This window comes from Plectropomus leopardus, chromosome 15 (genome assembly GCF_008729295.1).
Source record: "Plectropomus leopardus isolate mb chromosome 15, YSFRI_Pleo_2.0, whole genome shotgun sequence".
NCBI classification, from domain to species: Eukaryota; Metazoa; Chordata; class Actinopteri; order Perciformes; family Serranidae; genus Plectropomus; species Plectropomus leopardus.
Window position 1 is genome coordinate 13404276 of NC_056477.1, and position 17138 is coordinate 13421413.

The 17138-nt window shown below is 39.1% G+C and overlaps 1 protein-coding gene across 12 annotated transcripts in view; it reads right to left on the reverse strand.

The window, feature by feature from the left end:
* Window positions 1-4280: 4280 nt before the first annotated feature.
* kcnma1a (potassium large conductance calcium-activated channel, subfamily M, alpha member 1a) overlaps window positions 4281-17138 on the reverse strand; it is a 173163-nt gene continuing 160305 nt past the window's right edge. For 8 of the 12 annotated variants that reach the window (XM_042502562.1, XM_042502561.1, XM_042502555.1 and 5 more), the window contains 6 exons: window positions 15760-15890; window positions 12625-12819; window positions 12024-12142; window positions 10971-11195; window positions 9818-9846; window positions 4281-6212 (listed from right to left, as the gene is read on the reverse strand). In XM_042502562.1, the coding sequence (XP_042358496.1) occupies window positions 6061-6212; window positions 9818-9846; window positions 10971-11195; window positions 12024-12142; window positions 12625-12819; window positions 15760-15890 (851 nt within the window). In that variant the 3' untranslated portion in view covers window positions 4281-6060. The remainder of the gene's footprint in view (window positions 6213-9817; window positions 9847-10970; window positions 11196-12023; window positions 12143-12624; window positions 12820-15759; window positions 15891-17138) is intronic. The other 4 variants (XM_042502566.1, XM_042502565.1, XM_042502564.1 and 1 more) reach the window with 1 other exon arrangement.

A 17138-nucleotide genomic window follows, 5' to 3' on the forward strand; every position in this document is an offset into this window, starting at 1 on the left:
GACAAAAACACCATATTTTGGCATGTCGAAAAAATGACCCAAAAAGCAAGGCTATAGTATGGCAAAAATGTCAAAAAATGACATGTCCCAAAAACACTTAAAAGCAACTTAAACCTGCATTAAATAGCGTGCTAAGACATGCCATAGCATAGAAAGTTGCAAAAACGGACAAAAACACCATATTTTGGTATGTCGAAAAAATGACCCAAAAAGCAAGGCTATAGTATGGCAAAAATGTCAACTGTGGCATGCTTTGGGATGATTTTGAAACATTCTATGCTATGTCTTGTCTTGGCATGCTTTTTCATACAGTTTTCAGCTGTTTTTGGGACATGTCATATTTTGAAATTTATTGCCATACAGTAGTATTGCATTTTCGGTAGTTTTTTTTTTCACATGCTTTATTATGGTGTTTTTGGCCATTTTTGTAACATTCTATGCTATGGCGTGTCTTAGCATGCTATTTAACGCAGTTTTCAGCTGGTTTGGGCCATGTCATATTTTGACGTTTTTCACCATACTATAGTGTGGCCTTTCTGTTGTTTCTTCGACATGCTATATTATAGTGTTTTTGGCCATCATAATATAACATGTCAAAAAAATAGACATTGTATAGCATGTGGACACATAGCATAGCTGTCATGATTCGTCTGGCCACCCCAGGGAGGATTCTTTGTGCCAAAGTCTCACAAAGGAGCAGAGGTCTGGTCAGCCGACACCCTCTGTTGCCCAGCTCTCCTGAGCCTCTGTTGCCCACTGAGAGTTCCTGATCTGTACTCCAGAGCAGAACCGTCTGTTTTTGACATACTATACTCTTGTCATTTTTGTGATTTGGACGACATACTATACTTGGTCGTTTTTCATGATTTTTGACGACATACTATTCTATGTCAGTTTTTTTTTAATTCTTGATGACATACTATACTATCTAGTTATTTTGACGACATACCATACTGTCATTTTCATCTGATTTTGGACGACCTACTATCCTATGTTGTTCTTTTTTTGGTCATTTTGTACAACATACTATATTATGTTGTTTTTTTGAGGACATACTATACTATGACGTTTTCTCAAGATTTTGGCAACATACTATACTATGTCCTTCTTTCGTGATTTTGGATGACATGCTATATCAAATTGTCTTTTCATGATTTTTGATGACACGTCATTTTTTTATGACTTTGGACGACATACTATACTATGACATTTTTTGTCAATTTTTGAATGGCATACTTTACTAACAAGTTTTTGTCATTTATAAACGACATTCGATACATACTATACTATGAAGCTTCTACGATGTATTGAACGACATACTATTCTATTACATGTTTATCATTTTTTTTGAAAGACATACTATACTATGACTTTTTTTTCAATCAATTTTTGGATGACATACTATGCTATGACGTTTTCATCAATTTTTGGAGAACATACTATACTTTGATGTTTTTATCACTTTTTGAATGACAGACAATCCCATGGATTTAATTGAGTAAAAGCACGTCGTCTCAAGAAAAAGGGAAGGTATACCGTAACTGAGGAAGGAATAAAATGATGGAAGAAAACTTCTCTCTTTCCTGTATTTGAAAAAAAGAGGAGAGTTTCCAGGTTTAGAACACAAATACATCCATTTTAATTTGAGAAAATACAAAAAGAAACCATGTACAATCTATGTACAAACTTTTTGTACAAGACAGTATATTTATCAGCAGATTATATTTGACAGAGTCAGGTAGATCAACTCAGCACCATCAAATAATCCATTTATCCATCATATCTAGAACACATCCCAACTAATTAGACTCCTAGGTCATACTCCTTTTTGCCTCAATGAAGATGTGCCAACAAATTCTATCTATGATACGCAAGAGCAATGTCTTGAATTCTTCCTGAACTGATAGGCAGCCAAAAGAAATTAACAAAAAGTTGCAACTTTTCTTTAAAAAAAAAGAAAAGATGTGTTGTTAAGACTTGAGACCCACCCCCCCATTCCCATAAGTATTATATGATCTATTATATCTAGTACAATTCCCAGCAAATAAGTTATATCCATCCTTTACAGCAAAAAATAGATTAACAAAAATAATGCAACATACTGTAACAGTAACATAATGACGCATCATAGTCATTAATTTTTTTAGTGGACAACAACACATCTGATGTTACAGGCATGTGCCTCTATGTGCATCTTTCAGTCATCCATATGTAACTACACTGCATGACACAACCTTATAGCCTGTAACCAGGCAAACTGCAGAGACGATTTGTATGGTTTAATGACCAGGGCTCCTATCTGTTTGCCTCTCAGGCCTCCTAAATGCCACTTTTCGCTATAGTGGGACTTAACATGGGCCCTCCTTTTGACCTTTTGCACTGCCTGGCACTATACTGGCATGGAGGCATTGATGGCTTGGATGTTCTCCATGCCAGTACAAGACACTGTTCTCACAGTGGAAAACACTTGGACTAAGCTCCCTCAAATTGAGCTTGTGTCCCTGAATGACTGAAGGATGCTTGCTCAACTAAACTCTTCATGGCACTTCAAAAAACACTCTAAAAACTTTAGAGGTATACAATGCAAAGGATCTAATCGAGACATATGACAATGTGTAGGAAGGAGAGACATCTCAGTCCAGTGTTGTGAATAATGCCAGCCTGAATGAGTCGTACAATGAAGGTTCAGGTAGAAAAGCACAGTAATCAAGTGTGATGAAAACAAATGGCGCATTACTTTGTGAGTTTGTGTTAATGCCAGTTTGCAGCATGTACTGTTTTATTTCTGAGCAATGCTATGTTTAAGTACTTCATAAAATACTCTGTAAACAAATAAGAAGCCAGTGTGACAGGTTATGACAGATGACAAGCTGACAAAATGGAATGTAAACCCTGTAATAATGCAAAGTAATAAAAAGAGGAAAATTAAGGGTGTTCTCTCTTTTGATAACCTCTGCTGAATCGGTGCTACCTTCCATCATAGTGATGGTTGATAAACCAGATCAAATTCTGCCTGACTTTTCCTATTTCTCCTGCAAGAATCCGATGTCTCTCATTTTCAAGATACACATTTGTTTTTGTTTTTTTTTTTCAACATAACAATCAGTTTGTCGATTCTATGTATAATGAGTCATTGCTCTTATCAAATATTAATAATTCCTTATTGTTCAGGCTAGCAAGTATGCCATTAACAACCCAATTATACATACATTTTACTCACATATTTTCTGAAAAGAAATCTATATGCTACAAAGTGTGACAACGATGTAATCACAGCTCAAAAGTTCACTTCAGGACAATGTGTATGAGGCTTCAGTATAGTTGCACCACACCCAATAGACGTACATTGAAGCTCAGATCATTTTGTTTGAAAAAGAAATGTGGTTTATATAATGGGTTTAATTTACACAAACATATTTAGCACAATATTCTTTTATTCCAAATATTCTTTTTTTTTTTTTTTACTTTTCCTTTACAGCCTATAGAGGAGAAACACTGCAATAAACAGACAGCATCTCCCTGTCCTATTTGAAATCATACTTTGTTGAAAACACCAGCACACTGTGCTTGAGTGTACACAATTTTCCTCCACACTAGGGACCTAATTTAGGTCAAACACATCTAATGAAGGTCATTCAGTTCTGGCCTGCGCACAGAGGGAGCAACTCTCTGATCTTCTCATTATTATTATTATTACCACTCTGATCTGCTTTCTATCTAAATAAAATATTTACCCGCCAATACATAATTCTTTTTCACCAGCTTTCTGTCTGCATGTTCGCAGCTAGGGATGCTTAGTAGTAGGTGCATTATTTAATAGATGCCGTTCATCTGCGCAACTAAAAGAAGCTTCAGATGAGTCTTACTCTATTTCTATAAGCACTTAACAGAGCTGAGCTGCCAGGCTGAAGATGGCGGTTTCACAATGCAAGATAGTCTAAGCTTTAGTGGCTCCAGAGTGATGCAGTTTGTTAAAGAGGGGGTAAAAAAATAATCTTTAGTTTTAGTATGATGTGAAATAAATGTTGATACAGTCAAAAACAAAATCTTTGATATGTAGTTGTAACTTAAGATATAATTTGAGTCTTTTTCATCTCCTATAGTACTTTTCAATTGGTTCTTGTCTAGAAAAATAAGTACAAATTGATTATGTTTATGGATACAAAATAACTGTGTTTCAATGTATAAATTCAACTACATATTTGCATGAAGTTTATGTATTAGGAGTACAAGGCTACCACCTCAATCCTCCATCACTATCACAGCTTGATTTGGATCTATTAGCGCCTAAACGTGCAAAATACACTCTCATGTTGCACACAGGCTAGCATAAAGAACACTGTTTCCTCTCCAGTATCCTTATAAGCAGTCTGTGGCATTGTTGCATTTTAACCCAACTATGTTTGAGCATTTCCCTTCATTAGGGGACCGAACATAGCAGCTTAACTCCTGAGAGTTTTGAGGCGTGTGACATCTGGATTGGCAACAGAGAACATCCAAGCTCTTTACCGCCTCTGTGCCAACCCTGTGCCAGGCAGTTGCTTTGATCAAAGGAGGACCCATTGATGCCCACTTTTATGCGATACGTGGTATTTCCTTCATTAAACACACATAAAGTTATTGTAACAGACAAAACATTCAGAAGATACACCACTCTACTGTATGATCCCAAATTCTGCTGCAGATATCGCAGCAAAGCGTCAACGGTGGGCACGCAGCTGCTGTTCGTGTTAGCTCAACTCAATCATAGTTGGGAATTTTGGTTTGATTTTTGATGCAACATTATAACTTTGTTAGTAGATCCAAACCCTCTAAACTCTTCTAATGTTTATTTTTCTACCATGACTTTCATTTTTAGAGCAAAGATCCCACATGCTGCTCCTTCAAAGGTGCACCATCACATACAGCGTGATGGAGGAAATGACAGCACTGGTCAGGACAAGAGACTGCGATGCGCACACACACATACACTCTCACACATACACACACACACACACACACACACACACAGACAGACACAGCGTGCACATAACGTAAATGCTCCTGAACGCATGAAGGACAGTATAGGTTGTTTATCATCCGTCTCATGTATTCAGGTTGATCAACCGCACTGTTTGTTATAGAGGGGGCTCAGGCACATATCATGCGATAGGAGCTTAAAACAGAGTCACAGGCTTTATGATCTGGCGCATCAGCAGACGACGTGTAGGTACAGGGTTCTCTTTCAGCCAGCATACACCAACACTACACCATTCTCTTGAGTTTTTTTTAGACTACAGCTTTGCAAGATGATTCTGTTGCAGGACCGGAATGCTCTCACTCAACATGACGAGCCAACAGTGAACTAGCAAACCTTAAGCAACAACATGATGTACAACAACCTAAGAGCAAGATTGGTAAGCCTCCGAAGCCAAGCAGCCCTCCCTCCCTTCTTTCTCTGCTGAGTGACATTTTATTGGGGGGAATCTGATGGTTCCAGTTGTTCTGTCAAAAGAAACTTGTTCAGTTTTAGTGCAAATAGAACAGAAGCAGACAGGAAATATGAAGTCGATGAACCCAGCCGGTTTGACGTGACGAATCTGGGTGGATCTTTGGGAGATGATATGATCAGTTTATCGCTGCAACCCTCATCATCCAATAACCAGTCACCTTAGCAATGGAGTCTGGTCTCACGAAGAGGTGAACTATTGCAAAGAATTACAGGAAGTACTCTTTTTCTTTTTTCGTTGACTCTTAAAATAATTCCAAAAAGTGCTAGGGGGAAGGGGCTGTACAATCCTTATTTGATTGTCATTATGTACATCACTATGGATACATTAATAAATAAAACAATGTCCAAGAGCATGGAAGTAACATTAAAGGTATACACATAGGAGGTCCCTTCCAGTTCGAGTTTCTGTCCAACCCTCGATTAGAAGAATGAGTGAAGAGAAATGTGTCAGTCTTCAACATCCCTGTCGTCATCATCATCAACATCATCATCAATCCTCCATGGGTGATCTCCCATCTCTTTTGAAAGAGCATACAGATGTCGGGTGAGTCAGCAAGAAAACCCTGTGTTCAGCATTCATCTTCAACTTCTCTGATTGGTGGAATCAGACTACTAGTGGATTTGTATTGGTTGACTTGGTTGGCCATGTGAGTGCTCATGGGCTTGATCTGAATGTTCCGTGGGTAGGCATTTTCTGGTTCATCTGTAAACCATTTCTTTTCTAAAGGTGAGAGAGGAAGAAGAGAAGAAAGAGTGAATTTGGAGAAAGTATGCAACTTGGTTTTACTTACAACCATTTTGCCTCAGTTTAAGTGGTAGATTTGCATGGCATTCTTTGTGGTTAGCATTAAACTGTGAGGTCCAGTTTAAGTCTGTGTTCTGGTGCACTGAGCCAATTTGAAAGTCATGTTGTTGTTGACATGGTGGCGTAGTGTTATCAAGAAAAGCTGACGGCTATAATCTGTCTAAATTATAATTTACTGTATAATGAAGTATTCAATTTTGGACAACACAATAATCATCCTAAGGGTATTGTTCTATTCTTAAGTGTTACAGAGTCAGGTCTGCCAGGTTACAAAAACCTTTCTAATTTCCCCCTAAGCCACAAGATACTTTTATTTTTTCTGCGGTTTTGAAAGAGATTTTAGATGCCATCTCAATAGCCCAAGGAGACTGGAATTATGTCATTAACGGTTACTGAACAGCGCCAGGCTTTGAAGCCAATTTTAGATTGTGGACAAAAGTGAAATAACAACTACCGGTTCCATCACGTGATGCCATGAGACCGGGAAAGACTTGACCATTGACTTAGACTGAGAAAGAGATGTCTATAAATCAGTAGATAAATATTTTGAGCATCAAAGCCCTCGCATAATGATTATAATAATTTAACTACCAGGCTTTAATTCATTCAGTCTAATAACATTCAGAAAATCTAAAAGATTAAATCATTGTATCCTCTTTTAAACTAGCGGAGTGCTAAACCTGAAGATTGCCGTTTGGCCAGCAGAGGTTAGCCGTTTGGGCGTGTTCGGCCGCTGCAAGTCTCTGCTGAGCATGCTCTATGGGCCCCATATAGCGGAAGATCCTGGTACTGAGCAGCTTTTCTAAGAAACAATAGGGCCCCGCTCCCAATGCTGTATCCAGGTCTCTTAATACATCAATGGTAGACTCCTGTTTTGAAGCCTCGAGTTCCGTATTTTGGTCATCACCATCTTGGATTTTTGGAGCAACTAAAACTTGAAGCCTTAATAAAATGTAAATGGGGGAGTTATATAACTATCACCCCGCTTGCAGCTGTCATGAAGGGGGAAATTAGCTGAAGTGACCAAAACCATGTTTTGTACCAGGCTTTAAACATGTTTATTTCTGCTGTAAAGCTGAGAATTTTAACATGGGGGCCAATGGGATTAACTCGCCTCTGGGACCAGCCTCAAGTGGCCTTTAGAGGAACTGCAGGTTTGGGCACTTCCATGATGACTGCATTGTTCAGCCTTGAAGGTTGCTGCTTGAGTACTGAGAGAGTTTACTGATGCCATCTCAACAGAACCAAAGCAAATGGAATTTAGTTTGTGGTGCTTACAAAAGGGTCCAGAGTTATTGAAGTAACTGCTTTCTGCACAGGGAATAGTTCCTAAGAAGGCTCTTGCACTGGCTCCTTGAATTATTAAAACTAGATTACCTTTCAGGTGCACAGGAAAGAAAAGTTAGAAGTAGAAGGATTGCCAATCAAGTCAATGCAAAGACAAGAGTGGAGGACAGGAACAGTGCTAGATTTGCTACTAGGACTGTTGCTACTTCTACTTGAAAAAACAAAACAAAACAAAAAAAAAACACTCATCCTGAGGCTTTATGCCTTTATTTCCTACAGACAAACAACAAAGGAAAAAGACTAGAAAATAACCCAAAGATCTTAAATTCCTGGTGAGTTCTGAGATGACACCAGTTGCAGATGTCTTGTTCACTTTACACTCCAAATTATTTTTAAAGGTCCATTGCATAGGATTTAGTGAAACCTAGTGGTAAAGTTGCCTAACTGAAATTCCTCCCATGTGCCAAGTGTGTAGCAGAACTACAGTTGCAGACGCAGAAATGCAAATGGTCTTATCTAGAGCCAGTGTTTGGTTTGTCTGTTCTGGACTACTGTGGAGACAACATGGGCACCTCCGAGGAAGCTTTGTCTGTAGATAAAAACAGCTTCTTTCAAGGCCACAAAAACACAAAAAATCTTAATTTACAGGTGATTATAATCTAATGAAAACATAGTTATGAATATTATATGCCATTCTGCCAATATATGTCTTAAAATCCTACCCACTGTTTCAATACTGTGAGCACCACAAATAAAATTTCATTCATTTCAATTTTGTAAGGGCGGAGGCAGAAAACTCTCAAAACCTGGGAAAAACACACTGAAATATTTGGATGGCTAGGTTCCATTAGTCTTAAAACAGAAATGTGTTTGTTTAGTAATTTAAAAAAGCTGTCCCTTTAAACTAACTGATAGCCAACATGTTATGCTACTGTATGTGCTAAACAGTCACATTTCATATTAAAGCTTTACTCTCAGACTGATAGTCATTACATGATGGAAGAGATTTGAAAGAGTCTGATATGTCATTTTGGAAAGACTCTCTTCATGTTTAAGTATGCTACTGTTTCTGAGCATGCTATGAGGAAAGGGAAAGGTGTATGCCAGCTGTCAGAAGTTTGTAAACTCTCACCTAGCACTTCACAAGCATCTGCAATGCCATTCAACATGTCACTTCCTTTTGGGTGAAGTTGTAATATCAAATTTTAACTTTGCTATGTGGAACAAACTGTGTGCGTGTGTGCATGTTGGTGTGTGTGTATGTGTGTATGCATGTTCATGCAGCCCTGCATGTGTGGAGATTCATTTGTTCGGGCTTGTGTGTGTGTCAGCAAGCTTAAGGCTGCGGGGCCGTGTGTTACAGCACAGGCATTTGATGTGTAGAATTTTGCCTGAGGTGAAGCAAGATGTCTGCCATCTCTCTCCAGAGTCTGCTGCTGATACGGTAAACTTAGTGATGTCGCCTCAAACCACCATATCAGGTGCACAGGGTTACAAGAAGGTAACTTACAGACTCATATCCCCCTTCAATTTAGACTTTAAATTGGTCACACCTCCCACTTTCTCGGTGTGACCGATGGCACAGGGCTGGACACACTTTCTTAAACTTGTGTGAAGAAGTAAGCAATTGGCTGCATCAGGGGGATTTGAATCAGCCTGACCTACATGTGAGCTGTGATGCAGGTTTGTACAGTCGGGCAACATGTTGTTGAACTGTAATATATGCTGATGCTGGTACGATAAAAACCTACTGTACTGATAAATATGATTATGATCTTAAAGTCTGCTACAGTCATCTTTTGGCATTCAATAGGAGGGAAGATGCGCAAACACACAGACCTCTCACACAATGCAAACCATCTCAAGTTGAAATAAACCATAAAAAGGCATGATGAATGATAGAAAGAAACAATGCGAAAAAAAGGATTTGTTTGGAGGTAAAGAAAACTCATATCAAGTGAATAACTGAGGTAAGGGCACAAAGAAAGAAGGGATTTCGTCTCAACCTCATGCAATGTGGGGATGGTCCTGATCATGGCAGGAAGAAGGCAGGAGCAGCAGCAGCAGACATTTTGCTTTCCAGATGAAAGCAAAACTTAAACTGAGGCATGGTTTACTTCTGAAGAACATAATAAATAAAACCCCTCGTCATAACAATATCCACAGAGGACATAGTTATGATCTGAACCCCAGGTAAAGGTTGCTAAGTCATGCAGAATCGTTAACTTGCATACCTTGGCCCATTCTATTCATCCTTGTTGCACTTCAGAAAGAGAGGTAAGTAATCTACTGTAAGTGAGTCGTATTTACAGTCAATACACAACTGACAAATGACTACCAGTCCAACTACGGCTTAATATAGTTACTACTACAGTATTAAGGCTACGTCATACATCTTAATTTTAAGATGTATTGAGGGCTTATCATCTACAATTTAAAAAGCACGATCATAACAAATCTGCATGCTTTTAGATATCTCACAATTTTAAAATTCAGTTATTCTCCCAGTTGAAAAGTAAACTCAAAGGGTATATTTTTGGGGGCAGGAGAATAAGGAAAATATAACATGTAGTTCAAAATATTTTACCAAATTTGGAAATAAATTATATAATTGTATAAACAGAACAGGAAAGAGGGCTACCAACATGGACATGCAGTAAAGCAGTAGGCTACAGATGCACCAACAAAATATCAACACTGCTAATGAGGGATGATCTTATGATAGTAATGTTAGCCAAATGTGCTTTATAATCAATATCAGCTACTAAATCACAGAACATTACATTCATGATCAAGGCATCTGATCATGTACGTTAAATGTGCACAAATATCCACCAAACAACAGTTAACCACTACACAAATATTAAGAGTTCGACACAAAACGACTAAATATTAAGACAGAAACAACAGGTAGACTGAACAGCATACTGAATGTGAGTCGTGTTGTTTTATGTCAGTTCATTTGGTTGTGGTTCAGGCCTTTGCTGTAAGCTTGTTTCCAACCACAATAGCTGTGCCATCCAAACAAGTGGTTTTACTGTTTACAATGCCACAGACCTCATTAGTAAGAAAAGACTCTCAAAAGTCTTTGACTGCAGCAAACGAGCTTCCCCAAAGTGAGTTTACGAATTTGTTCATGTCATGTTATGATTGCTGTGATGTGAGAGCGAGTACCACATGCAGATGATTATGAAGGAAACGCACAAACACTGAGGATGGACGCAGAGCACAAGTCACACAAACAAAACCACAAACACACAATACACAGTATTCATCAGTGCACGTGTCACCGTCTGCACACAAACACACACACCTATCGAATACAGGTCAGGTAGAAAACACTTAGCATGCAGGCTAAAAATCTACAGAACATGTGAGTGCACATACTTCTGTTTGTCGCGGGCCTCCCGGGTCTTACTGCTGCGGTTCTGCCGGTTGGAGGGCGGGATGGAGTGGACAGAGGAGCTCTTTTTGCTGGAGGAATGGGAGGAGTGGGAAGAGTGGGACAAGCTTGTCCGGGACTGGCCTGCGTTGTGGTCGAACTGCATTAGGCAGAAAATCAGGTCTGTGGGCACGAGCTCAAATTCATACGGTGGGTTCGTGATCACATACCTGCCCAGGGTAGAAATGTTAAAAAAGATTTTAATTTGATGATCAGTTTTGGGAAATAACATATATAATGAAAACATCAAAGTAAGAGAGGTGTAGATTGAGTATACTTCATTACTAGAACATTTAAAGGAGAAGTATGGATAAATGATGTATGAGAAAAAACTTTAAGGAGTGTAAAAAGGCTATGCTTAAGGACTTAATGTACAGAAACTAAATAGAATTCGATATTAAGATAAACATACAAATTTCTATTTTGTATAACAAAAAAATGATACAAAATAGAAAAAATACTGCCCTCTATATTATATTTCATTCACAAATTAGAAGATTTTGGCCATGTGGAACAACATATATAAAACACTGTATAGACATATGTATTACATTAAAAATGTCTAATATGGGGCGACCTCTAAGCTTAACTGCTAGTGTGCGCCCCATATGGCTGAGGCTTCTGCAGCGTCCTGGGTTCAAGTCCGGCCTGTGGCCCTGTGGCTGCATGTCATTCCCCCTTCTCTCTCCCACCTTTCCTGTCACTCTCAGACTGTCCTACCAATAAAGGAAAAATGCCCCAAAAAAGTCCAGTACATGTTAGAGTAACATTATATTCCTGTCTTAAGTTTCCACTGTCAATTCAGTATTTTATTTTGATCCTCTATTGAATTGAGTCCATTTTATTTACTGTGTGTAATTCAGCCTTTTAATATGGTACGGGAGGCCGGGGGTTGGTTAGCATACTTCACTCTCAGCAATACTCAACTTTGAACCCCAATTGTTATTTTATTACATCAAGATATTCATTTTGACAAAGATTGAAGGTATGAATTGTACCGTTTTGTACACGGGCTCGGCGCATTGAGGTGAGCGTCTCTTAATCTGTAGATTCCAAAACACAGCATGTTGTATGTCTTCAGTGCTTTACAGAATAAATCTCCATAGCAGCCGCCATCCTGGTGAACAATAGAATAAAGACACCATCAGTGAGTGTGCAGGTCAGCCTGTTGATCTGGATCCATCACAGTAAATGATATTCTCTGTAAAGTTGTAGTGAAAATTCCATGCCATGCAACGCTGGGAGTATTTTTCTTGCAAGCGAATACCAACCGTTGGCAATGCAGACTGTAACAATCAGCAGTGTTTTAAAATTATGCCATAATTCATGCAAGAAAAAACAAAATTACTTCAACATTGAAAGTTCTGAATAACAATAACAAAAACCTGTAAAAACAAGGTTGGAACCAATTAAAGTTGGAATTTCCTTGGTGGTGTTCATTGTTCTCTCTAAAGCCTCATTCCCTCTCCACCCACTAAGGCCTGCTTGCGTGATCACTGTTCTTCACATCGGATTAAGGGCCGCGAGGAGCGGAGGCGGCCAGATGTGTGCTGCTGGGTAGTGCCAAAACGTGTCATCTTCGCTTAAACATCCACTTACCCCCAAGTCGGCAAATGGCCCGTCGTAGAGGGCGAGCTGGGCGACACGACACCTGTCTCTGTTGGCCAGTGTCTGCGGTGTGCTGTAGCCTCCTCTGAGGGCGTTCTCCTCAGCCAACAGGGCCTCCAGCTCTGGTGTGGCTCCCCCTGTGACCAGCGTCCGAATCAGCGTGAGGATGTTATCATTGAAGTATGTCTGGGGAGTAGAGAGAGGCGATATCTGTAAGCAGATGCCGTCACAAGTAGGGAGGTGGCAGATGTGGGAAGAAAGCACAGCTTCTATTATGTCAACCCTCAGCCTGTCTCTTTACATAGAGCTGGCTGGGAGATGAAAGAGAAAGGCCATGGAAGACTACAGAGGACTCTGTCTTGTGAATCTTCCTATGATGCCAAATTATCAGTAGTTCAACAAAATGATTGTAAAAAAAAACTATTTTAATTTACCTCCAGTGGTATACAGCCATGCAAACAGTGTTTTCCTTTGTTGTTATTTTTTGTCTTCTAGACTTCTTTCTCCATCCAGATACAACAGATGTGAATGGAATTTTGTTTTTGGTGTTTTTATATCGATTTCATTATTTTAGAAAAATGCAGGATCAGCATTTTTGTGACTTTAGATAATCCAAAGACCTTTGTGTGTTACATTTTTATGACCTACTTTCGGCAAAAACAATAGTCGTAACAAAACACAGCATTTTCTGTGGATTATCCAGACAGTAACAAAATCAAACGGTTACTGTTGGATTTTTTTTTTTAAAGATATTTTTTTGAGCTTTTTATTGCCTTTATTAGATAGGATAGACATAGCGTGAAAAGGGATGACATGCAGCAAAGGGCCAAGGCTGGACTCAAACCCACAGCCGCTGCGGTGAGGACACAGCCTCTGTACATGGGGTGCCTGCTCTACCAACTGAGCCACCGGGTGCCACACTGTTGGATTTTTTAAATGTTCATCATCGTCCACTGTTTCAGGAATGGAGACGGCAATCCCAAAACAGCTTTATTTGCTCAGAATTTTTCAAGCAATCTATCTCTGACCATATAACACTACAGAAAAGAGAACAACCCTTGAGTTATTCATTGTAGAAACTCTCATAAATCTCATAGGGTTTAAAATATATAAATGTTTTAAATTTGAGAGATACATGGTCAAACTTGGATATTTTAATAATCACGTAATAATACATGTAGGATCATCACGTTAAATAAAACAGGTACTTCAACACATCAGTATTCTCTCCTCTAGGAAGACTGATCTACACACTGCATGATGTCCGCTTCTCAAACGACGATTTGACTGCTCTCTGCGGGTGTCAAGTTCTCTTGTCCTTCAAGCCGATCAGGAGCTGCTTTTGCTGCACGTGAAGACAGCCGATGTCACTCGGCAGCCGGGCCAGAGTGGCAGCTTCTCTCCCCGGGCCCCTGACAGGCCTGCAGAGCCTCATGATGGATGAGCACTGTCCATTAGCTGGCTTCACCTCTGACCAGTGCCAGACTACAGCTGACGCCTGCTCTCCTCCCCGCTCAGCTCGGCTCTGCAAGCCCCTCTAACCCCTCACTCACCGAGAGGGCTGCTGGAATTAAGCCATTGCAGCACCAAAGGGAAAACCACAGTTCGTTCTAAGACGAAGGGGAGCGCATAAATGAGGTGTAGGAGGATTTTTTTCAAACCTCCTCCTTTATCTCATCTCTAGTGCAGCAATGACATGAGAAGATGAGAAAGTGTTTCTTTGGCTTGTTACAGCCAAGCTTGTGTCATCGCCATCAGCACTAACATTTGTTTAAGGATCTAATAAAGCTCTTGAAGCTGAACTCATAATACTTAATATAAGAGGTGATGCCAACAATTTACCTTTTGATGTCAGTGGAGCTGGCAGGAATGTATGATGAATGTACTGTACCATTTCATTTACCAACTTAAGCCTACTTGAAATGCCAAAATTGTGCATCTACTAACTTTTTTGCCAACCTTACTCTCTTTTCTCTACAGGGGCAGCATTTAAAGGAAGTGTGTAGGATTTAGTGGCATCTAGTAGTGAGTATTTCAGACTGCAACCAGCTGAAACTTCTCCCATTAAGATTCCTTCAGTTTTCATTGTTCAGGAGGGTTTTTAAACTGGGAGCCTAATTATCTGCAGACATCTCCTCTTCTCAAAAACAAATGGACCAGCTGATTAAAACCAGTAAAAAGTACAAAGTTTTACGTTACAAATAAGTGTTTCTCCAATGCTGTTCGCCTGGTCACAGATGGGCTGCTAGCCCAGTGCCTGCTAATGAGAGCTCATCGTTTTTCACCGATTACTTTAGATCCAGGTGTTCAGGAGGTTTTCATCGGGAGCTGCATTTTTCGCAGTGGTCTCTACCTCTCCAAAACAAATGGATCTGGGGATTTGAACTGGTAAATAAAGCAGTTTCATGTAAAAAAAAAAAAAAAACTCTGGCTGTTCTGAGCTGCTGTAGAAACATGACGCAGCAACATGGCGGACTCTGTGGATGAGGGCCTGCTCCCTATGTAGATATAAACGACTTATTCTAAGGTAATAAAAACACGTTTCTTATTTTCAGGTAATTATAGACTAAAGAAAACACACTTATCATGTTACGTTCCATTTCTGCCAATACAGCACCCTAAATCCTGACACTGGATCTTCAATCTCACAGCCTGACATTAGCTATTCTTTAATGCTAACTGTCTGGAAATAATTTCTTTGTTACCATAAACTTGAATGTTTGAATATAAGCTTTGGAATTATATGTGAAATAACAGATTGATCAGGACCACCAAATAAACGAAAGAAACTTGAAAAATCTGCTGCATTCTTGGGGTACTGCCTTCTAAAGTTTTCTCAGGACCATCTTTCGAGAACCGACTCACTTCGAGGCAGCTCACCCTCTTTCTCTCATCCTAAAGTTTCTACCAGTGCAACAACATGCAATTGTTACCCAGTGGGCGAAGCATCTCCATGCACTCTGTGGGAAACTTCTCTCTACTTTTTCTTTTTCAAATTCTAAATATGACTCTGTTACAGCATCCACAAGCGAACTAACCGGGAAATCAAAATTGTTTCAAAATGTATGATTTTGAAAAATGATTTTGAGGAATTGGAAAACACTCCAACACAGCTTGAGAACTCACCGCACTCATAAGGGAGTCAAGTACACTGACAGCGAAGGCGGTGCCGCAGGCGAATGGCTGAGTGAGGTACAGCTCTGTGTCTGGGTCGTCATCATCATCTTGGTCCAGGAACTGAACGTTTGAGTCGTTCACTGAGAGAGGGGAGGGAGGGAGTTAGAGACGGGCACTGTGAAGAGGCATGAGCCAAACACACGCACGCACACACCAACACACCTGAGAGATCAGAAATAAAGATTTCTTTGTTTAATATTAAGTTACATTTGAAAGGATTTGTATATATCGTGGTAATGTAACAAAAACATCTCAGGTATATGGGTCCAGGCTTTCAATATAATGTTACATAAGATGCACATTATATTCAGCGTCCACACATCAGCACATATTTTTAACTACAAGATTAAGACTTTATTTCTTCCCCAAACAATTCAGGCCATTTTGATTGAGCCTTAAATACTGTCATGACCTTAAAGTCTGTTGGAAAATACTTCTTCTGTAATTTGTTCTTTTGTGATGATGTACTGTATAATTGTTTGGAAGGTGAAAAAAAGTGTTGTTGACTTTTTGAGAAATTATTCAGTATTTTGAATATTAACTATATTAACTGTTAATCACATGCAGGGTGCATTTAATACATTACGACAAACCACAAGTTAAGGAAGAAATATTTAAGTGTATTATGCATACACAGTGATAACCATTGTAGAAGTCCCCATTTCTGTATAAATCAAACATTTATCCTGCATTAGTACTTCAGTAGCCATGGCATCTTTATATATGGTAAAACACACAAACAGATAAATTCTCAGTAAAGAGACAGTGACAATTTCTGGACTGGGTAACCTAAGTAAAAACAAAATGTGAATATTTTGTGAGGAAAACAGCGTATAGGTATTTCTTGGTGTATCCAGTAAATGTGGTAATAAGTGAGACTTCAACAATGGCTAATACATCACATGAAAAAACCATGCACTTATAAATCCATGCTATGTTTTTTATAGTGTTCTTTGATGAATGTGTTTGTCACATCATCGTCTTTAGAGAAATACATCTCAAATATTTACCTTTGGCCTGAAAATCAAATTACAGCCAGGTGACAATACACTTTTTTTATCCCATTATAAACTTTAAACCAGGTCTGCTAAATGACCTAAATGGCACAGTGTAAATGACATTAACTCCAAAACTGAAATAACAAAGATATTTTTTTGCCTCTCGTGTGTGGTATAATTGGTTAAATAACACAAAGTGCTCTCTATAGTGTGTGTCTTTTTTCTGTGTTTTCGCAGCTATGGGCAGTAAAGCAGTGTTACTTGAAAAACGAGCATCACAAGTTTTTGTTTAACTCCTCCGATATCTGAGCTTCAGAGATATGGTCTGGA